Raw genomic sequence first — 24,190 nt, forward strand, 5'->3', positions numbered from 1 at the left:
ATAGTTCACCCAAAATTGAACATTCTGTCATCATTTACTCTAGGGGTGCACGATATATATCGGCCGATGATTAATGCACATCTCGTCAGTAAAACCGGTTCTCTAATCGGTGGTAAATTCCATCAGGTGCATGATTTCACATAGAGCAGCTGACAAGTTGGTTCACAGACAGGCTGATTAGAGAACCGGCTTTACTGACGAGATGCGCATTAATCATCGGCCGATATATATTGTGCACCCCTAATTTACTCAACCTGAAGTTGTTCCAAACCTGCATGAATTGCTGGTCTCCATTGACTTCCATAGTCAATGGAGACAAGCAATTCATACAGGTTTGGAACAACTGTAGGATAAGTAAATGATAACAGAATTTTCATTTTTAGAAGAACTATTCCTATAAATAAGATTGTTTCATCATGTTAAAATAACATCTTTGGTCCTCAAAAATAAGATTATGTTATTGTCTACTTTTATAGTCTACTTTTTTTTATTGTATTTTTTATTGTAATCTAATTTCCCAACAGTACATTACAAAGGAAAAACTAATCAAACATCTAAACAACCTGTATGTTATGACAGTATAATAAAACAATTACTGTACTTACATCAGCCAGAAGGAAAAGTGAATCTTCTTTTTCTTTGAAGAATGCCATTATCACCAATATAGCAGCTAGGCCAGGATCCACATCTCCAGATTCTCTTTCTATGTCTGCGAGGACTGTCCTAACCTCTTTTCTCCAGCGCAGCAATTGAGACTTGAAGAAATGGAGCACCTTTCTTCCTTTTCCAGTGATGGACTCCCTGAGTCTTGATTCTAGTTCAATGCCTGTAAGTGTACTGAAATGCTGGATCAGAAATCTCTTAATGAACAGGAAAGGCCAATCAGTCTTTAGTTAGTCAATGCTAGGTGCAGGTGATGCATTGATGGCACGTCGCTGGGCCTCATATGTGATTATCATCAGTTCATTTACTCTTGCCTTTTAATCTGCTCCATTTTGGCCCTCTTGAGTGAAAATGCTTTTAAGCTCCTCCTTCTTCTCACTTAAAGAGTGTCTTGTTTCTCCCTCTGGTTGCTTGCTTGGCTGCCAGTTTATACAGCCATAGCTGTCGGTTTTTGCACATTTTCTGGATGGTGCTGGCTCGCTATTCTCCACCATTACAGCAGGCCTTTTTGGATTTCTTAGGCGTGCAAGGGTGTTGTTCCTGTTCAGGTTGTCTAATCTTGTCTTTAATTGTGAACACAAAGTGAAGTGTCCCCATTCAATCTCCCTCATCAGTTCTGTCTTCAAAACAGTCTGGATATTGTTCAACGATGCTCTTTGCAACTACAGCACACTGACTCAAAGTGGGATTTAAACATATTTCCCTAATGGCATCAACAGTCACTCTGACCATGTGCCGCCTGTCTGTCTCTTCTGGTCTCTTCCTGAGTTCAAGACATGTTCTTAGACTTGGTCTGGTCTTGTCCCAAGGTACCTGGAAAGTTGAGGGCCATGGTACTGTGCTGCACTGGGTTAGAGTGCTGAGGTGGTAGTGCAAACTGCGCACTTGAAGAGGCTTCTAACGAAGACACTGGTGTAAGAGTCAGTGTCATCATGTCAGACGCAGCAGAGTCGCTTAGCAGATTGTTCTGTTGGGCTCCAATATCTAAAGAAAAACAAAAATTCAGTGTAGACCTGTCACAGACAACTAAGGCAAAAGGTGGAGTAACTATATCTGTCAATTTCATAACTGAAATAAACCATGTTGTCTATAACATTAGAACACCTCAAATGTTACAGAAAACATTTAGACAAATACAACAGGCTTAATTTAACTTATTCTGATATTTGTTTTACCGTTTACAGTTAACCTTTTTCATTATATTTTTATCATTTATTTTTATGATTTTATAACTTATTCTCATGGTATGACCAATATTATAATGCACAAAGTAAATATAAGTCTATCGCTGAAAAATATTAACAAAAATAAAATAAATAAATAATAAATAACATGCATCAGTATTGCAATGGGATATTGGGTGTATACCAGGCTAAAACATTTACCCTATACTAAAATCAAAACCTGTAAATTATCTAAATAAATTATTTACATGCTTTTGTTTACTTTTATGTCCCACATAGGATCTCTAGATTGTGCAACAACATGTTAGATGTAGACTACTTATTTACATTATTTACATTAACTAAATATTTACCTCTGTGGTTGCATCTCTAGTTTTCTGCAATCAACTATGGACAAAAGATGTCTGATGTCATCCTCTTTGATGTACATAAAGTCGTCAATCTCCCTTACTCCCAATAAGGACAAATCTTTAACTATAGTCTCCACAGTCTTACTATCCAGATGGGGAAGGGTGCCTCTTATGATGTCCTCCATCACTTTTCACCTAGACAGACAGAATGATGGAGCACTCAAGATCAAGATCAAACTTTCTATAGACAGGCAATGGGTAATAGTCAGCAAGACTGTCGGCACACACACAAACATATTGAGTCTTGAGGTCATACTGGAGGCAATGTCCAACACTGGCACTGACTGATGTTTCTCAGACACAAAATAAACCATTTCCTGTTTGACTAATATTAAAACAATCTTACCTAGCACATAGCCACTATCATTGACATCAAGAACAACACTCATGCCCTTTTTGTATAATGTGCCTTTGTATGTCACAGTAGATGTTTTTATTGTGTTGTCTTTAGTCAAGCCCCTGAACCTCACAGCTTCCTGAATTGCTGCATTATACATCTGGGCATCAAATTCATTTGCCTGACCAACTTGGATAATGGAAGGAAAAATATTCCCACTGTGAAGATAGGCCTGCAACAGTTGGTGCCTTTCTGCCAAGATTTTTGAAATTGTGGAGCTTCCGAGCACACTGCTTAAAATAAGTGTGTTTACTCTCGAAGCGCAGTGTCCAAAGGCGAATGAGAGGTCCAAATTTCAGTAAGCACCAGTTCTGGGTAGCACTACCTCCCAAGCGCTCTCCATCGGATTTCACTTCACATGGTCGGCTACTAGCATCACTGCCTTGAAAAATGTTTGAAAAATGTTTTCCAACTGACACCAGGTTCTTGATATACAATGCAAGATCTGCTGACACAATCCCCTCAAACAGATCATGACCCGGGCAAGGTGGAAGTCCTGGTTGACAGACATGAAAATGTTTCAGTTGATTGAAAATTGAGTCAAACTTCACGCCTGCTATTGTGACTTCCTGGCCCTTGGACAAGTCTTCAACACAGTTTGCATAGGTTTCTTTTGTCCTTAATGGACCAAACTTTGTGGGCTCCCTTTCGAAACTTTCTCGATCTATAAGACAGTATCGACAAAAGTGTTTGCTTCTGCTGAAGTTTTCAGTGAACCCCCGAAGAGAATGTGATCCTAGGTTATCACCTACAATTGCTATAACTGCCCCCTGCAACGTTTCACCATTGTCTAACACAAAGCCAGATTGCTCAATCTCCTTTAGATCATTTACTAGGGGAGAAAATATTTTGTCATGGCCAAAATGGCAGATATCCACTTCCCTGAAAAGCATTACCTGGCATGTGGCATGGGGTCTATAGCAGATCTATTATGTGGCAGTATTTCACCCAATGTCATGTACACAGCCAGAAGCTTGTGCTTCTTTTTGCCTGATCCAAGGGGGTTTGCAACCTCAAAAGCATCTTGATAAAGAATGATTGAGACAGAGGAAGCAACATTCTGCAAGAGGGTGTTCTCTCTACAGTTTCTACCATCATGCACATCCACAAATACATGTGGTTCTCCCAGAGGGTACATCTTTGTAGTGTTGTACTGTTCCCGAACTGATGGATGGCTCAGCAGTGCTTTAAGAGTGGCTTTAACTGGCACATACTGGCAGAAACGTTCCTTACCATTAGGATCAACACCAAGATAAACCTGAGTTGGCTCAACATAGCAGAAGTTATTTTTGAAAAAGATTTTTCTAGTTTGATCTGATCGAAACACGCTCTCGTTGTACATCTTTAGTAAATTTTCTTTTGATAGTCCATCCACAATTTCATGTATTCTATCTCTCGGTATTTTAAGTTTTTCCAGTTCTTGACTGACTACAGTTAGTACATGCGTAATCCCATTTTTATGAAGTTCTTGAAACTCTGCAATTAAAGCTGAGATTGTGGTGGCTGGCAAAAGCATCTTAGCTTGCATTCTAAGATAGAAAAGGGCTAAGTTTGTCATGAATACATCATCTACTTTGTTTGATGAACTCTCCCAAACCTCAGCAATCTCTGCACTGAGTGTGCTACCATCATCTTCATCAGCAGCATCAGGAGTACTGGTATCATGATTAGACACACCACCTGCAGAGACAACCTTCTCAGCTGAATGTTTTCTGCTCACATGCGAGAGGAAAGAAGACCTCACTCTGAAATTCTTTTTGCAATTTTCAAAAGGACACTGGATTTTCTTGCCATCTCTTATGTGCCATTTTAGATGTTCGCATAAATTTGAAAAATTTGTGGAAGTGAAATCACATCCCTGAACATGGCAGCTCATATCAATACATCTGTGAGACCTGTTGACATCTGGTTTGTGCTTTGAGTGGTTGCGATACATGTGAACCTGAAGGGCAGGAAAATCTAAAGTTGGCAAGATTCCTGTGTTCTTTGACATGCCTGACAAACACAGTAATAGTCAAGTCAAGTCAAATTTATTTATATAGCGCTTTTACAATTGGTAATTGTTTCAAAGCAGCTTTACATATTAGAAGCACAGAAAAAAGGGAAGTGGTTAGAAATAAGCTGTACAAACAAGCGTGGTAATATGTAACATATACAAGATGGTGCTACATTAAGCCAATGTCGGCTGACTCCCAGGGGTGGAAAAAAACCCCTAGGAGAAAAACCCAGCGTGCTAACACTGGGAAAAAAGTCCTAGGAGGAAAAAAACCCTTGGAAGATATATATAATATATGTAAATGGATATGGAGATCAAAATCTGAATTATACATTTTTATTATAGAGATTAAAAATAGATTATATATAAATATATGTAAGCGGATACGGGGATTAAAAATCTGAATTATAGATACAGCCAGAACTGGATCTGTAGGCCCATTGTCTCCTGGGCTACGTTGTAGTCAGGTCCAGACACAGGTTCTCCATCTGATCTGGATACGGCCTGGATCCAGCACTCGGAAAACCTCAGGATAAGCAGAGAGACAGATATTAGCGTAGATGCCATTCCTATTCTGATGTACAGGTATATCTAGTGTTATAGGAAATGTTCTCGGTTCCGGTCGACCTAATTATTGCAGCGTAACAATCCTTTAACGGATTTGAAAAATGTTAATGTATTGATAATGTGTTATGTGTATGCAAGAGCAAAGAGATGTGTTTTTAGTCTAGATTTAAACTGACAGAGTGTGTCTGCTTCCCGAACAATGCTAGGAAGATTGTTCCAGAGTTTAGGTGCTAAATAGGAAAAGGATCTGCCGCCTTCAGTTGATTTTGATATTCTGGGTATTATCAACTGGCCTGAATTCTGAGATCGCAATAAACGTGAAGGACTATAATGCATTAAGAGCTCACTTAGGTACTGGGGAGCTAAACCATTTAGAGCTTTATAAGTAAGTAGCAAGATATTAAAATCTATACGATGTTTAATAGGGAGCCAATGCAGTGATGACAGAACTGGGCTAATATGGTCATACTTTCTGGTTCTAGTAAGAACTCTAGCTGCCGCATTTTGGACCAACTGTAGTCTGTTTAAAAGCCGAGCAGAACAACCACCCAGTAGAGCGTTACAGTAATCCGGTCTTGAGGTCATGAATGCATGAACCAACTGTTCCGCATTTGTCATTGAGAGCATATGTCGTAATTTAGATATATTTTTTAGATGGAAGAAGGCGGTTTTACAGATACTAGAAACATGACTTTCAAATGAAAGATTGGTATCGAAGAGCACACCCAAGTTCTTAACTGAGGACGAAGGTTTAATGGAGCACCCGTCAAGTGTTAGAGAGTATTCAAGGTTTTTTCGTGAGGAAGTTTTTGGTCCAAAGATTAGGATATCAGTTTTTTCTGAATTTAATAATAAGAAATTTCTTGTCATACAGTTTTTAATGTCAGCTATGCATTCTGTTAGTTTTGTGAATTTGTAGGTTTCGTCAGGGCGCGAGGAAATATAGAGCTGAGTATCGTCAGCGTAGCAGTGAAAACTAAGACCATGCTTCCAGTACTCCGCAGAGAAACCACACCGTTTGCAAGAGAAACCCATTTCTAAAGATGGAGATAACATAAATTTCCTCAGTGAGCCAGTTTTGGTCCAAGGTATAGTAGTAAGATAAATAGATTTGAATTACAATTCACCAATCGTCAAGATGGATAGGTCTTCTTAAATTGCACAGATCACACCTGTGGACAAAAGAGAACAGACAAGACAGTTAAAATACTGTCAAAACGGTGGCCAACTAATATTCAAATGCAAATTTTCAAAGCCTAAGTTTAAGCTCCAAATAAAAGTAGACTAAATGTAGATTTGAATGATCATGTCTTTTTTGAATGACCTTAAAAATGACTATTTTAAGCGATTGTCGTATTTTTAAGAAAAACAGAAGTTTTAATAAGTTCTGCTCTGGCTTTTTTTTTTTTTTTTCTTTAAAATCAATTAATTTACTATCACACTGAACGCGCAAGGTCCTGGCAGATCGCCAATCAGGTCCTCACTAGTGATGGGAAGTTCGGATCATTTTACTGACTCGGACTTTTGAGTCTCGTTCAACAAAATGAACGAATCTTTTTTCGAGTCATTTCGTTCATTTAGTTCAATTTAGCAAAATGTAATTAAAATGTTACGTATTACTTCCCCAACACATCTACTACTTATGCAAACGTTGATCCCACTACAAACAATACAAAACTACAATGCTATAAGATTCAGAAATGATTAATTCATTACCTGGGTCTTCAGTTTATGACAAGCTGATTAAGCTCACCTCACCTCTTGTCTGACAAGTCTTCGGGTTTAAGTCATTCCTTAATGACGTGACAGGCAGTCCCATGCTAAACCAATGCAGTCCGAGCCGCAAAGAGAATTGATTAGTTCATTTCATGAGTCTTTCGGGTTTTTGAGTCGTTCCTTAATCACGTGACAGACCCATACACTACGCCAATGCATTCTGAGCCGGAAAGAGAATTGATTAGTTCTCTTCATGAGTCTTTCGGGTTTTTGAGTCGTTCCTTAAACACGTGACAGACCCATACACTAAGCCAATGCATTCTGAGCCGGAAAGAGAATTGATTAGTTCTCTTCATGAGTCTTTCGGGTTTTGAGTCGTTCCTTAATCACATAACAGACCCATACGCTATTTCTGACATTTCTGTCACTGTTTTTGTTACTGTTTCTTGAGGATCTGTGGTGTGTTATTATAAATAAATAAAGCCCTGTTATAAATAAAATATTGATTAATTTATCTTTTTGACTGTCTATCTGTAAATAAACACTAGGCTATATAATAATATAATAATCCAAGCCTACAATACAAAGTATTTATAGCCTAGTTTGTTCATTTTTACTCCAATTTTGAGTTTGCTGTTATAATAATTGCTTTTCCTAGGCAGACTTGACATTGGTCTAATATAAGAAGATTGCTCAAAAAAGGACATAATGACATAAATTAAAAGCAAATAACATTTTGAATTTGAATTATTAATGTTAGTTTAAAACATCAAGGTTATGATAACTTCAGCTTTAACAGTTGTAACACAAACTCAAACAAAACTGGAGAGTTAACGTTATTTACTAATAAATATAATGTGCTTGGGTCACACAGCATAATGTATGGGTCTGTCACGTGATTAAGGAACGACTCAAAAACCCGAAAGACTCATAAAAAGAACTAATCAATTCTCTTTCCGGCTCAGAATGCATTGGCGTAGTGTATGGGTCTGTCACGTGATTAAGGAACGACTCAAAAACCCGAAAGACTCATAAAAAGAACTAATCAATTCTCTTTCCGGCTCAGAATGCATTGGTAGCGTATGGGTCTGTCACGTGATTAAGGAACGACTCAAAACCCGAAAGACTCATGAAATGAACTAATCAATTGAATCATCAGGTGAACTACTTCTAGCAGTACAGAACCTGTAGAATATTGCACATGCGCGACTGAACGAATCACCCCCCGAGACGACTCGTTCTTCCCGAGTCACATTAAAGATTCGTTCAAAATGAACGAATCGTTCAAGAACGACACATCACTAGTCCTCACAGACGTGTAAAAACAAATCTGATTTACAAGAAAATGAGCGTGCATGAATTGATTAGAGGAATCAAAATTTGAATTTTATAACAAGTATTCGTATCCGAATCCTAACCATGGGTAACGTTATCCGATTTCAGGATACACTGATCGATTTTTAATCCCCAACCCGATAAAACAATGAACGCACCAGCACTTCCACCGACATAAAATGGCTAAATAACGTATTATTAGTTAATTCTGACCGTAAGAGGCTACATGTACAATCTAGGTTTATAAAATCACATTTACAAATCAAGTATTTTAAGTTAGGCTATTAACAGGAATGAAATCCGCTTCTAACTTACAGTCAGACGTTATCGAACATCAACGCCGCGGGCAGTTCTTCTAAACTAAGATTAATGCTATTACTGACATTTTGGTTTGCATTAAAACAAATAATAAAGATTTTACACTTACAAGATATTTATGGTGAACTTTACAGACAGCGACGCGAGGCGAAGGCGCCCTCAAAGTTGCTCAGAGAACTGAAAGACTGACAAAATGGCAGTTTGTGGTTGTTTTTCGCGGTCATTTCGTATTACTGTATTTAAGTCCACAGTAACATGTCGCAAACTACATTGAAAGAGTATTGCACACAGCTTATACACTAGTAAAATGTTGAATATAAACCTTGAATATCGAAATCGCGGTCAGATATTCTAAACTAACTATAAATATATTAGCTAGAATTAACGTTAGCTAGAATGTCAAGTCAAGTCAAATTTATTTATATAGCGCTTTTACAATTGGCAATTGTTTCAAAGCAGCTTTACATATTAGAAGCACAGAAAAAAAGGGAAGTGGTTAAAAATAAGCTGTACAAACAAGCGTGGTAATATGTAACATATACAAGATGGTGCTACATTAAGCCAATGTCGGCTGACTCCCAGGGGTGGAAAAAACCCCCTAGGAGAAAACCCAGCGTGGGAAAAAAGTCCTAGGAGGGAAAAAACCCCTTGGAAGATATATATAATATATGTAAATGGATATGGAGATCAAAATCTGAATTATACATTTTTATTATAGAGATTAAAAATAGATTATATATATATATATTTGTAAGCGGGTACGGGGATTTAAAAATCTATGCAGCCAGAACTGGATCTGTAGGCCCATTGTCTCCTGGGCTGCGTTGTAGTCAGGTCCAGACACAGGTTCTCCATCTGATCTGGATACGGCCTGGATCCAGCACCCGGAAAACCTCGGAATAAGCAGAGAGACAGATATTAGCGTAGATGCCATTCTTATTCTGATGTACAGGTATATCTAGTGTTATAGGAAATGTTCTCGGTTCCGGCCGACCTAATTATTGCAGCGTAACAATCCTTTAACGGATTTGAAAAATGTTAATGTATTGATAATGTGTTATGTGTATGCAAGAGCAAAGAGATGTGTTTTTAGTCTAGATTTAAACTGACAGAGTGTGTCTGCTTCCCGAACAATGCTAGGAAGATTGTTCCAGAGTTTAGGTGCTAAATAGGAAAAGGATCTGCCGCCTTCAGTTGATTTTGATATTCTGGGTATTATCAACTGGCCTGAATTCTGAGATCGCAATAAACGTGAAGGACTATAATGCATTAAGAGCTCACTTAGGTACTGGGGAGCTAAACCATTTAGTGCTTTATAAGTAAGTAGCAAGATTTTAAAATCTATACGATGTTTAATAGGGAGCCAATGTAATGTTGACAGAACTGGGCTAATATGGTCATACTTTCTGGTTCTAGTAAGAACTCTAGCTGCCGCATTTTGGACCAACTGTAGTCTGTTTAAAAGCCGAGCAGAACAACCACCCAGTAGAGCGTTACAATAATCTAGTCTTGAGGTCATGAATGCATGAATCAACTGTTCCGCATTTGTCATTGAGAGCATATGTCGTAATTTAGATATATTTTTTAGATGGAAGAAGGCGGTTTTACAGATACTAGAAACATGACTTTCAAATGAAAGATTGGTATCGAAGAGCACACCCAAGTTCCTAACTGAGGACGAAGATTTAATGGAGCACCCGTCAAGTGTTAGAGAGTATTCAAGGTTTTTTCGTGAGGAAGTTTTTGGTCCAAAGATTAGGATATCAGTTTTTTCTGAATTTAATAATAAGAAATTTCTTGTCATCCAGTTTTTAATGTCAGCTATGCATTCTGTTAGTTTTGTGAATTTGTAGGTTTCGTCAGGGCGCGAGGAAATATAGAGCTGAGTATCGTCAGCGTAGCAGTGAAAACTAACACCATGCTTCCTAATTATCTCTCCTAAGGGCAGCATGTACAGAGTGAAAAGCAACGGTCCTAGTACTGAGCCTTGTGGTACTCCATACTGAACCTGTGATCGATACGACATCTCTTCATTAATTATTACAGACTGATAACGGTCAGATAAGTACGATTTGAACCATGCCAAAGCAATTCCACTAATGCCAATATAGTTTTCAAGTCTTTTTAAAAGAATGTTGTGATCGATAGTGTCAAAAGCAGCACTGAGATCTAATAACACTAATAGAGAAATACAGCCACGATCGGATGATAAGAGTAGATCGTTTGTAACTCTAACGAGAGCAGTCTCAGTACTATGGTACGGTCTAAATCCTGACTGGAAATCCTCACAGATTCTATTTCTTTCTAAAAAGGAGCACAGTTGTGATGAAACTGCCTTTTCTAGTATCTTTGACAGAAAAGGTAGATTCGAGATTGGCCTGTAATTTACTAAATCTCTCGGATCTAGTTGAGGTTTTTTAATAAGAGGTTTAATAATAGCCTGCTTAAAGGTTTTTGGCACGTATCCTAGTGTTAACGATGAATTAATTATATCAAGAAGTGGACCTACGACCTCTGGAAGCATTTCTTTCAGTAGTTTAGTCGGCATTGGGTCTAACATACATGTCGTTGATTTTGATGATTTGATAAGTTTAGATAATTCTTCCTCTCCTATAGCGGCGAATGATTCTAGTTTTACCTCAGGGACACTACAGTGCACTGTCTGAAGCGAAACTGTAGACGGTTGCATGTTTTTAATTTTCTCTCTAATATTATCAATCTTGCAAGTAAAGAAGTTCATAAAGTCATTACTGCTGTGCTCTATGGAAACGTCAGCAGTTGAATCTCTGTTTCTAGTTAATTTAGCCACTGTGTCAAATAAATACCTAGGATTATGTTTGTTTTCTATTAAGAGATTTGAAAAATAAGTAGATCTAGCATTTCTTATAGCCGTTCTGTACTCAATCATTTTTTCTTTCCACGAAAGGCGAAAAACTTCTAGTTCCCTTTCAGTCGGTCACGTTCGACGTACGTCAGTAGTGACCGACGAATTGGGATATCGCTTAGAGAGCCCTATCAGCTTCGTGTAAACTAAAACAAGCCAATGGAATTGGCGTGCGATATTTGCATAATGTGCACCGCCCCCGACAGGTGTATATAAATAGGAAGCAGATGCAATCGCACTCTGTCTTTCGCTTCGGAGCCATTCAGTGGTGTCCTGTTTAAGAAGACTGTTTGTGTGAACTAAACTGCCTCGAAGAGGATTCACAGCAAGCCGTGTGTGCCGGTGTAACGGTGCTACAGCGAGGTCGCGAGCTCCCGAGGATCCGAGCTATAGCTCTCAACTGCTGTTTTCACAGCACACGCCTAGAGTGAAAGTGTGTGTGTTGCGATTTGGGCCGGTTCCTCGGTGTGTCCAGGGAGTGGTGTACCTGGCACATCGCGTCACTCCCTGTGTGCTTCGGCACGAGCGAGTTGACTGTTTTCCCCTTCTAAAAGAGCTTTACAGACGAACCCTGACAGTATGTCATTTCGTCTGTGCGTTAATGGGTGCGGTCGTTCCCTGGTCCCTGCTGATGGGCACAATCGTTGCATCTCGTGTTTGGGCATTCAGCACGCTGAAGCAGCTTTTGTGAATGGTTCATGTTCCCATTGCGGGAACATGACTATCGCGGTGCTGAGGTCGAGACTCTCCTTCCTGAAGTCTCAGGAAGCGGGGGCCCCCTCCCCTGTGCCCCGTTCGACCGTTTTTTCCGGCCCGGGCCGGAATGACGGTTCGGCGGTGTATAGGAAGGGTGACCTGAGGCTTACGGTCAGGGCTTCCCCGCCGAGCGGAAACGCTCCTCGGGCCCCTGCCGCCTCATCAGCACCGCAACCCATCGTGCCACCGTTGGTTTCCGCTGGGCCCTCTACGGACTGTCCAGCCGTTACCTTTGGTGTGCCGGCGGCGGATCGGATGTCGACTGCTGCATCGGAAGGTGAGCCTGAGTCCTCGGGGGAGGAAGATCCGGACGCGCTGCCGCCCGGGACGGTAGCGTTGCCCGAGTCGGATCCCGAGCTCACGGCTGTGCTCTCCCGGGCCGCCTTGTGCGTCGGGCTTGAGTGGAACCCTCCACCCTGTCCCGGCCCATCTCGGTTGGACGATTGGTACTTGGGGGGGGTCGCGCTGGTCAAATCCAGCGTCCCGCCCCAATGCCTTTCTTCCCGGAAGTACATGATGAGGTGACCAGGTCTTGGCAAGCTCCGTATGGGGCTCGTACAGGGCCTGGTCCCTCGTCCGCCTTCACCTCCCTGGACGGCGGGGAAGCCAGGGGATACGCGAAGATCCCGCCAGTCGAGCGGTCTGTTGCGATGCAGTTGTGTCCAACGGCCGCTGGCTGGCGCGGTGAGCCGCGTCTCCCGTCCCAGGCCTGTGAATTCTCAGCCGGTCTGACTGAGAAAGCTTACAGTGCCTGTGGGCAGGCTGCCTCTGCCCTGCACGCGATGGCCCTTTTGCAGGTCTATCAGGCAAAAGCGCTGTCGCAGATGCCCCAGGAAGGTCCTGACCAACAGCTGCTTGGGGAGCTGCGCGCTGCCACTGACCTTGCCCTCCGGGCAACGAAGGTGACAGCGCGTTCTGTTGGCCAGGCGATGTCTACTCTGGTAGTCCAGCAACGCCACCTCTGGCTGACCTTGGCAGACATGAGGGAGACCGACAAACTTCGGTTCCTGGATTCCCCCGTGTCTCCGGTCGGCCTTTTCGGCGACGCGGTGGAGAGCTGTGCCCAACAGTTCTCCGCTGCACAGAAGCAGGCTGAGGCTATCAGTCATGTCATGCCACGGCGGTCCGCTGCTGCCTCCACCCAGCCGCCCGTGGCTCAGCCTCAGCCCGCTCGTCGCCGAGGGCGCCCGCCTGCGTCTTCCTCCGCCCCTGCTAAGTCGGCAAAGCAGCAGCCTACACCAGCCAAACGGCAGGGTGCTGGTCGCGGACGTGGTGCCCAGCCCGTCTCTGTCAACCCAGGTGGCAAGCGGTCGGGGAAAACTCGGCCCTGAGACGGGCGACCTGGAGCGGAAGGTTCCTGCCCTTTGGGAGAGTATTCCATCTGCTCTCCCACCCCCGGAGGAGGGCCGGGGGGATTTTGTGGCGGCTGTCCATCTACCGCCACTGGCTCTCCGGAGTCCAGCGGTACCCACTTTGCCACAAAAAGAACAGTTTCCTCAAACTCCAGGTCACAACTAGGTGTGTCTGCCAGTGTGTCAGGCCCCGCCTCGCCGCTGGCAGCTCCCTCCCCATTCGCCAGCCGGCGGCAGTGTGATGGCGCAGACCGCGTCCCGTGCGCCGTCTCCCATGCACACTGCTGCCTCGCAGAGTCCGACCCCACTCCGGGCCGCTCCCAAGCCGTCCGAGTCGGGTCCCTCTCTGCCTTGCTGCCCCACCCCCGGTGCGTCTGTGGTGCCTTTGGTCCCGCTGGCTCAGTGTCTGGAAGCGTGGAGAGCGCTCCCCAGCCTGTCCAGTTGGCTCATTCGTACTATCAGACTCGGCTATGCGATTCAGTTCGCCCGGCGTCCCCCGGTCTTCAGGGCTGTCCACTTCACTCAGGTGTCATTGGACAGTGCACCTGTTCTCCGGGCGGAGATTGCTGTCCTCCTGGCGAAGGATACAATCGAGCCGGTCCCTCCAGCCGATATGAAGTCGGGGTTCTACTGCCCCTACTTCATTGTACCGAAAAAGGGCGGTGGGCTACGGCCAATCCTGGACCGTCCCCAGGATTGGTTTGCAGCAATAGACCTGAAGGACGCGTACTTTCATGTCTCGATTCTGCCTCGACACAGATCCTTCCTCCGGTCTGCGTTCGAGGGTCGGGCATGTCAGTACAAAGTCCTACCCGACATGGTTTTAGCTCCCAGCCGGTTGGGTCTTCAGGTCAACTGGGACAAGAGCAAACTTGCCCCCGGGCAGAGGATCTCTTGTCTCGGTCTCGAGCTAGACTCGGTCGCACGGACTGCGCGTCTCACCGAGGCGCGCGTCCAGTCGGTGTTGAACTGCCTGAGCTCGCTCAAGTGCAGGACAGCGGCTCCACTGAAAGATTTTCAGAGGCTCCTGGGGCATATGGCATCTGCAGCCGCGGTAACGCCGCTCGGATTGCTTCATATGAGACCGCTTCAACACTGGCTCCGCGGCCGGGTCCCGAGATGGGCGTGGCAGTGCGGCACGCTCCGTGTTCCCGTGACACCGAGCTGCCGTCGCACCCTTGTCAGGTGGTCGGACCCTTCGTTCCTGCGGGCCGGAGTACCCCTCGAACGAGTGTCCAGGCACGCTGTGGTCTCCACAGATGCCTCTGCCACGGGATAGGGGGCCACGTACAACGGGCATGCAGTGACAGGTCTTTGGACGGGGCCTCAGCTGCATTGGCATATCAATTGCCTCGAGTTGCTAGCGGTTCGTCTTGCGCTGGCCCGCTTCAAGAAGCTGTTGTCAGGCAAGCACGTTCTAGTCCGCTCACACAGCACTGCGGCCGTTGCGTACATCGACCGTCAAGGTGGTCTACGCTTCCGTCGCATGTCGCAACTCGCCCGCCATCTCTTGTTGTGGAGTCAGAAGGATCTGAGGTCCCTTCGGGCCACTCGTGTCTCAGGTGTGCTCAACCGTGCAGCCGACGAGCTCTCACGGCAGCCTCCACTTGCGGGCGAGTGGCGGCTCCACCCCCAGGCGGTCCAGCTGATTTGGCAGCATTTCGGCGAGGCCCAGGTAGACCTGTTTGCCTCCCCGGAAACTGCCCTCTGCCAGTGGTTTTATGCCCTGACCGGCGGCACGCTCGGCACGGATGCCCTGGCACACAGCTGGCCCCCGGGTCTGCGCAAATATGCGTTTCCCCCAGTGAGCCTTCTCGCACAACTCATGTGCAAGGTCAGGGAGGACGGGGAGCAGGTTCTGTTAGTGGCTCCGTACTGGCCCACTCGGACCTGGTTCTCAGACCTCATTCTCCTCGCGACAGCCCCTCCCTGGCCGATTCCTCTGAGGAAGGACCTCCTGACTCAGAGACGGGGCACCCTGTGGCACCCGCGTCCCGATCTGTGGAACCTCCACGTGTGGTCCCTGGACGGGATGCGGAGGTTCTGAGTGATCTCCCGCAAGCGGTCGTAGACACCATCACTTCCGCTAGAGCTCCTTCCACTAGGAGTCTCTACGCGCTGAAGTGGAACCTGTTCGTCGAATGGTGCGCCTCTCGCCGAGAGGACCCCCGATCATGCTCGGTCAGATCTGTGCTTTCCTTCCTGCAAGAAGGGTTGGAGCGAAGGCTGTCTCCCTCCACCCTGAAGGTGTATGTTGCCGCTATCGCTGCACATCACCACGCAGTTGAGGGTAAGTCCCTGGGGAGACACAATCTGATCGTCAGGTTCCTGAGGGGGGCGAGGAGACTAAATCCTCCTCGCCCTTCCTCCGTACCCTCTTGGGATCTGACCCTGGTTCTCACAGCTCTCCGGGGTCATCCCTTTGAGCCTTTGCGATCAGTCGACCTGAAGGTTATGTCCCTAAAAACTGTCCTTCTGGTCGCATTGGCTTCCCTGAAGAGGGTAGGGGACCTGCATGCGTTTTCGGTCGACGAAGCGTGCCTAGAGTTCGGGCCCGGTGATTCTCACGTCATCCTGAGACCCCGGCCTGGATACGTGCCCAAGGTTCCTACCACTCCCTTCAGAGATCAGGTAGTGAACCTGCAAGCGCTGCCCTCGGAGGAGGCAGACCCAGCCCTAGCTTTGCTCTGTCCCGTCCGCGCTCTGCGCGTTTACGTGGATAGAACGCGAAGCTTCAGGACCTCAGATCAGCTCTTCATCTGTTACGGAGGCCAGCAGAAGGGAAAGGCTGTCTCCAAGCAGAGGATGGCCCACTGGATAGTGGATGCCATCGCCTTGGCGTATGAATCCCAAGGTGTGCCTTGCCCACTCGGGTTGAGAGCCCACTCCACCAGAGGGGTGGCCTCTTCCTGGGCGCTGGCTCATGGCGCCTCGCTGACAGATATCTGTAGAGCTGCGGGCTGGGCGACACCAAACACGTTCGCTAGGTTTTATAGCCTACGTGTAGAGCCGGTATCTTCACGTGTACTCGCATCCACTAGTCGGTAGACGTGTTGTACCCACTCTAAGTGTCGGCTTGCAATGCCAGGCGAACCCTGTCGAGCTCCTCCGCCTCCCCCTTCGGCTCGGACATTGCGGAGTGTCTGATGCCAGGCCTACATCCGTCGCTGACGCTGTCTGTTGGCTGGGGCCCATATGCCGTGACCCCTCTACGTGAGCGGTCCCATATGTGTATTTTCCACGGTTTAAAACTCCCTACGGGCCGAGTCCGTGTCTTTCCCTTAGCAGAGCCAGCTCTGCTGTCACCTGTCAGATGAGTCTCCCCCTACCAGGTGGAGCCATCCCAGGGACTCCATATGCGTACTGCCCCCCGGGCCAGTCCATGTGTGTATTTCCCACGTAAACTCCTCCCCCATTGGGTAGGTAGTGGTCTCCGCAGCGTCCCTTACGGGTTCGCTTCCCCAGTGTAGTCTAGTTTACTTAGTGGGTATTGGTTAGACAGCAGTAGACTCTCTCGGTGTAAGCTCGCCCCCTTCACCGCCAGCCGGTGCTATGGGCGGCTGAGCTTGCGCTGGGCACTGGAAGGGGTTTCGTAACTGTGGCGCTTTAGTTGGGATCCCAATTCGTCGGTCACTACTGACGTACGTCGAACGTGACCGACTGAAAGGGAACGTCTCGGTTACATATGTAACCCTCGTTCCCTGAAGGAGGGAACGGAGACGTACGTCCCGTCGCCACAGTTTCTGTACCCTCGCTGTAGCGCGGACACCAGTTGTCTCCTCAGCGAAAAACAGAGTGCGATTGCATCTGCTTCCTATTTATATACACCTGTCGGGGGCGGTGCGCATTATGCAAATATCGCACGCCAATTCCATTGGCTTGTTTTAGTTTACACGAAGCTGATAGGGCTCTCTAAGCGATATCCCAATTCGTCGGTCACTACTGACGTACGTCTCCGTTCCCTCCTTCAGGGAACGAGGGTTACATATGTAACCGAGACGTTTTGTTTTCTTCCAACTACGTTCAGCTTTTCTAACAGCTCGTTTTAGAGCCCGAGTGTGCTCATCATACCACGGCGTTGGATTAGTTTCCTTAATCTTCTTTAAACGTAAAGGAGCGACTGCATCTAATGTGCTGGAAAAGAGAGAGCCAACAGTTTCTGTTGCAGCATCGAGTTCTTCTAAGTTGTCAGGTATACTAAGGCGATGAAACTGCTCGGGGAGATTATTTATAAAGCAATCTTTAGTGGTAGACGTGATGGTTCTACAATATTTATGGCTGGGTGGTGGTTTTGTAGCCTTGGCTAATTGTATTATACACAAGACTAAATAATGATCTGATATATCATCGCTCTGCGGTAGAATTTCAACAGCATCAATATCAATTCCATGCGGCAGTATTAGATCTAAGGTATGATTACGACAATGAGTGGGTCCTGACACGTGTTGTCTAACTCCAATAGAGTTTAAAATGTCTGCAAATGCCAATCCAAATGAGTCTTTATTATTATCTACATGGATATTAAAATCACCAACAACAAGGACTTTATCCGCAGCCAGTACTAACTCTGATAGAAAATCAGCAAATTCTTTGATAAAGTCAGTATGGTGCCCTGGTGGCCTGTATACAGTAGCCAGCACAAATGTCAACTTACATAATGTTATATACAGCACCATCACTTCAAAGGAATTATATTTGAAATTCTTTTGAATGATTCTGAATATATTACTATAAATTACAGCAACACCTCCCCCTTTGCCTTTCTGTCGAGGATTGTGTCGATAATCATAACCTTGAGGACTAGATTCATTTAAAGTAATGTAATCGTCTGGTTTTAGCCAGGTTTCTGTCAAACACAGCAAGTCTAGTTTATTGTCTGTGATCATTTCATTTACAATAAGTGCTTTTGAAGAAATAGATCTAATATTCAGTAACCCAAGCTTTATCATTTGTTTATCTAATTTATCTGTGATTTTCATTTTTTGAACATCAATTAAATTTTTACCCTTAAAAGGTTTCGGAAGTTTTTTGTATTTACTAGTTCGAGGTACAGACACAGTCTCTATGTGATAATATCTAGGTGAAAGAGTTTCTATGTGCTGTGAATTATCTGAGTTCTGTGACGTGAGGCGGCTAGCAGACGGTCGGTTTAGCCAGTTTGTCTGCGTCCTGATCTGGGCCCTGGTTTGTCATGGTTTAGCTCTAAGACTATTTGCCAAATTTCTAGATAGAAGAGCAGCACCATCCCGGGAGGGATGAATACCATCTCTTTTCAACAGATCAGGTCTGCCCCAAAAGCTTTTCCAATTGTCTATGAAACCTATATTATTCTGCGGACACCACTTAGACAGCCAGCCATTGAGTGATGATAACCTGCTAACTATCTCATCACTCCGACGAACAGGAAGAGGGCCAGAACAAATTACTTCTGCTGACATTGAATTTGCGAGTTCACACACCTCTTTAATGTTAATTTTAGTGATCTCCGACTGGCGAAGTCGAACATCATTTGTGCCGACGTGGATAATGATTTTAGAATATTTACGTTTAGCATTAGCCAGCACTTTTAAATTTGCTTTGATGTCAGGTGCTCTGGCCCCCGGCAAACATGTGACTATGGTGGCTGGTGTCTCTATTTTCACGTTCCGTGTAATAGAATCGCCAATAACTAGGGCACTTTCAACAGGATTCTCAGTGGGTGCGTCACTGAGTGGGGAGAACCTGTTTGATGTTCTAATCGGAACGGAAGAGTGGTGTTTGTTCTTGCCACTATGCCGCCTCACAGTCACCCAGTTAGCCTGCTGCGTGGCTTCTACAACCGGAACCGAATGTGCAGTGTTTACTAGGCTAGTCGCATCCAAAGCAGTATCTAAGGCCCTTTCATTCTCACTATCCTCAATTAAAGTTTGGATGCGTGTCTCTAATTCTGAGATTCTCTCTGTCAGCCTGACAATATCCCTGCATTTATCACATGTGTAAGTCTCACTGCTGACAGAAAGAGCTAAGCTGTACATGTTACATTTAATACACATGATAATCGTCGGACATGACTGACCGTGTGTTTGATGAACGCCGTCCGAAAAACTGCAACGCACACGGGACTCGCTGGCTGGATGTCTCGGTCGCTTGCCGGTGCCTGGGGCAAGGGTGATGTGCGGGACGCTGTACCTCGCAGTGGATCGATGAATGCCGGGCAGCAACGTCTCCACAGCTTCCCGATCTGGCGTGGACAGATCAGAATAACATACATCGGATAAATCCGCCATTAAATCGACAAGGAAGGTTGGTTTAGAGGAAAAAAGAAAGTAGACGGTAGCTAGCAGGCTAGCGGGCTATGGCTAACACTAGGTGATTACGCTGGTAGATTACTAGTAATAAATCGTTCCGTTTAGTAATACTATGCAATAGGCAATCTAGTGAAAAATAAGAAAGTTATATTATGTGAATAGGAATAAAGAGAAGGATTTAGGATAAACTCCACGAAGCTCCAAACGTAGGTCAGACAGCAGGCAGCAGCGTTGAGCAGCGTTGACCAATGTCTGTATTATCTTATATTAAATATTAATATGTATAACTCACCAGATGAAGCACATTTCCAGGTCACAGAGAAGACGTTTCTGACATTACAGGAAAAACTCTTTCAAATGCTGCTCTCATGCACCCCCCATTGGCAGAAATTAAGAGTGTTAATGCATGACACCCAGTCCTGATTTTTTTTTTTTTTTTTTTTTTTTTTTTATGTAGGTATAGAAATTTTACCTGCGAAATTCTGTGTGGTGTTTTTCGCTGTCAATTTGCACTGCTATATTTAGATTTACAGTAACTGATCATTTCCCAGAATGCATTGTAAATCTACAGTAACATACTGTCAACCGTGTACACAGTGCTCAACTGTTGAGAATACAATATAATACTGTGAAAATATCAAAATGTACAGTAACGCACTGTACACAGCTTATACAGCAAGAGATAAACAGTATAATACTGTGTAAACAACAGAAATCATTTACAGTGCAGGTTTCATCAAATCTAATTGAATTCTTTTTAATGCCAATTTTAATTTTTTTTTATGCCATATATATACAGTGGCAAGAAAAAGTATGTGAACCACTTGCAGAATCTGTGAAAATGTGAATAATTTTAATAAAATAAGAGGGATCATACAAAATGCAAGTTATTTTTTATTTAGTACTGTCCTGAGTAAGATATTTTACATAAAAGATGTTTGCATTTAGTTCACATGACAAAAAAAAAAAAAAAAAGCTGAATTCATTAAAATGGCCCCATTCAGAAGTTTGTGAACCATTGATTCTCAATACTGTGTGTGGTTACCTGGATGATCCACGACTGCTTTTTTGTTTTGTGATGGTGGTTCTTGAATCTCTTGTTTGTTCTGAACAAATAAACTGAGCTCTGTTCTTCAGAAAAATCCTCCAGGTCCTGCAAATTCTTCAGTTTTTAAGCATATTTTGCATATTTAAACCCTTTCCAGCAGTGACTGAATGATTTTTGATCTCTTCACACTAAGGACAACTGAGGGACTCAAACTCAAATATTAAAAAAGGTTCTGCTGGAAAGGGTTCAAATATGCAAAAATGCTTGAAAACTGAAGAATTCGGTCCATTTTGGGGTGAAAATGCCGACTGGACCATAGAATCCTTCACATCTTAAGGCAGGATTTGATGATCACTAGTGATAGTATTTCATTCTGTGTTGTCATCATTCAGGTTGGATTTTAGCTTAATGTACTTTTTTTTTTTTTTTTTAACAAAGCAGCTGATATTGCCATAGAAACTAGTGGACCAATGAGTCGCTTTCACGCCAAAATGGCGGCAACGCAGGGCTGCTGCTGGGCACCGGTGTTGCAATGGAACGTTCTATTCAGTTTCGCTTCCTGTTAGTGTATATTCTTTCCAGAGGCTTCCGTAGATAGGCCTTTTTCACAAGAATCGGTAGGGTGACAGTCCAGAAATTGAGAGCTTTGTCCCGCGTCCCGCAAGACGTAAGTAGTGTCCCGCATTTCAGTTAAGTCTGTATTATTATTTTCATCCCTGAATTTACAATACCACAGTAGAAATATAAAAACCGTGACTGGCATTTAGAAATCTATTTGTGCAGCCGTCATGTTCTAGCTATTAAAATAACCAACCAACGCAATCATAGAGACAGGTTTTCCCGCTGATGACAACTGCGTGGACAGCGCAAAGTGCTAAGTGCAGGCCTCAGCAAAGTCGGTAAACACAGCTACAACAGCAAGGATTTCATCTCACATACTGGATAAGAACCACAAGAGCTGCTTAAAGCTGCCCAAATTAAAGCATGTAATCATCCATCCTGATGGCAAATATTTCCAAGGAACTTGCGCCGATCCCATGGATGCTCGAGCGTGACCCACGGAAGTGGTTGAGCACCTACGGAAAAACGCGAGATATTCTCCATTCATTTTGACCAAAAAAAAAAAAATTGATTGCAACTTTTAGACATGACTTTCTTCTCACGTTAATATTCATTTAAGGCGCTTTCTATTGTGTTAGGCTATTATACTGAGATATGTTGAGAGCGCATCAAATGCGCAAACCAGAATCTCTCTGCTCACAGGCGGATTCCCTTCTTGCGCAAAAGTGGACGTGTTCAGATATTACATGTCCGTGCTCAAACTTTGTCCTCCTGCACGTGCACTCATGAATCTAGAATTGTCTTCTCTCCAGAATAATGTTGCCTGAAGCGCAACATTCTAGTGTGGGCACTGGGCACCCACTGGCAGAGAAAAATTAATCGGCCAAGTTTGCCAACGAATGTAACTATTTTACTTTTTAACTACTAGCAACTAGTTTACTTTACTTAACGAGTAAGAGACTTCTTCCGGTTCAACGCTGCTCAACGCTGCTGCCCTACGCTCGGAGCTTCGTGGAGTTTATCCTAAATCCTTCTCTTTATTCCTATTCACATAATATAACTTTCTTATTTTTCACTAGATTACTTAACCTATTGCATAGTATTACTAAACGGAACGATTTATTACTAGCAATCCACCAGCGTAATCACCTAGTGTTAGCCATAGCCTGCTAGCTACCGTCTACTTTCTTTTTTCCTCTAAACCAACCTTTCTTGTCGATTTAATGCCGGATTTATCAGATGTGTGTTATTCTGATCTGTCCTCACCAGATCGGGAAGCTGTGGAGACGTTGCTGCCCGGCATTCATCGATCCACCGCGAGGTACAGCGTCCCGCACATCACCATTGCCCCAGGCACCGGCAAGCAACCGAGTGTGTTGCAGTTTTTCGGACGGCGTTCATCAAACACACGGTCAGTCATGTCCGACGATTATCATGTGTATTAAATGCAACATGTACAGCTTAGCTCTTTCTGTCAGCAGTGAGCCTTACACATGTGATAAATGCAGGGATATTGTCAGGCTGACAGAGAGAATCTCAGAATTAGAGACACGCATCCAAACTTTAATTGAGGATAGTGAGAATGAAAGGGCCTTAGATACTGCTTTGGATGCGACTAGCCTAGTAAACACTGCACATTCGGTTCCGGTTGTAGAAGTCACGCAGCAGGCTAACTGGGTGACTGTGAGGCGGCATAGTGGCAAGAACAAACACCACTCTTCCGTTCCGATTAGAACATCAAACAGGTTCTCCCCACTCAGTGACGCACCCACTGAGAATCCTGTTGAATTGGCGATTCTATTACACGGAACGTGAAAATAGAGACACCAGCCACCATAGTCACATGTTTGCCAGGGGCCAGAGCACCTGACATCAAAGCAAATTTAAAAGTGCTGGCTAATGCTAAACGTAAATATTCTAAAATCATTATCCACATCGGCACAAATGATGTTCAACTTCGCCAGTCGGAGATCACTAAAATTAACATTAAAGAGGTGTGTGAACTCGCAAATTCAATGTCAGCAGAAGTAATTTGTTCTGGCCCTCTTCCTGTTCATCGGAGTGATGAGATAGTTAACAGGTTATCATCACTCAATGGCTGGTGTAACGGAGGCCAGCTAGTAGTTGCTGTGCGAGTAAACCTCACTCCTCTGATCTCAAGAGATGCTCTAGCGACTGACGCTAGAGGTTGCAGCCTTTAGCCTCCTCGTTAGAGCATCCGACTCCCACGCCGGAGACCCAGGTTCGAGGCCCGCACAGAGCGGGGCGAGTAGGACCTGGGTAAGGGGGGTTACATTGGTGCCGTGACCCGGATGGGAGTGAGGTTTAGGGGGGTGAGTGTAACGGAGGCCAGCTAGTAGTTGCTGTGCGAGTAAACCTCACTCCTCTGATCTCAAGAGATGCTCTAGCGACTGACGCTAGAGGTTGCAGCCTTTAGCCTCCTCGTTAGAGCATCCGACTCCCACGCCGGAGACCCAGGTTCGAGGCCCGCACAGAGCGGGGCGAGTAGGACCTGGGTAAGGGGGGTTACACTGGCTCTCTAAGTGGTGTCCGCAGAATAATATAGGTTTCATAGACAATTGGAAAAGCTTTTGGGGCAGACCTGATCTGTTGAAAAGAGATGGTATTCATCCCTCCCGGGATGGTGCTGCTCTTCTATCTAGAAATTTGGCAAATAGTCTTAGAGCTGAAACATGACAAACCAGGGCCCAGATCA

General features: G+C 44.6%; 1 protein-coding gene across 1 annotated transcript; it reads right to left on the reverse strand.

Moving 5' to 3' along the window:
- Positions 1 to 297: 297 nt before the first annotated feature.
- Positions 298 to 4,750, reverse strand: LOC125254419. The gene is made up of 2 exons (XM_048169034.1): positions 2,201 to 4,750; positions 298 to 1,647 (listed from the first exon to the last, which is right to left on the reverse strand). The coding sequence occupies exon 1, from the start codon at positions 4,645 to 4,647 to the stop codon at positions 3,547 to 3,549; it is 1,101 nt and encodes a 366-aa protein (XP_048024991.1). The 5' UTR covers positions 4,648 to 4,750; the 3' UTR covers positions 298 to 1,647; positions 2,201 to 3,546.
- Between the last annotated feature and the right edge of the window lie 19,440 nt (positions 4,751 to 24,190).

Source organism: Megalobrama amblycephala, linkage group LG19 (genome assembly GCF_018812025.1).
Source record: "Megalobrama amblycephala isolate DHTTF-2021 linkage group LG19, ASM1881202v1, whole genome shotgun sequence".
Lineage (NCBI taxonomy): Eukaryota > Metazoa > Chordata > Actinopteri > Cypriniformes > Xenocyprididae > Megalobrama > Megalobrama amblycephala.

Excerpts from the sequence above, each read along its gene's own strand:
- LOC125254419 (XM_048169034.1), bottom strand. The coding sequence starts at position 4,647 with ATGTCAAAGAACACAGGAATCTTGCCAACTTTAGATTTTCCTGCCCTT.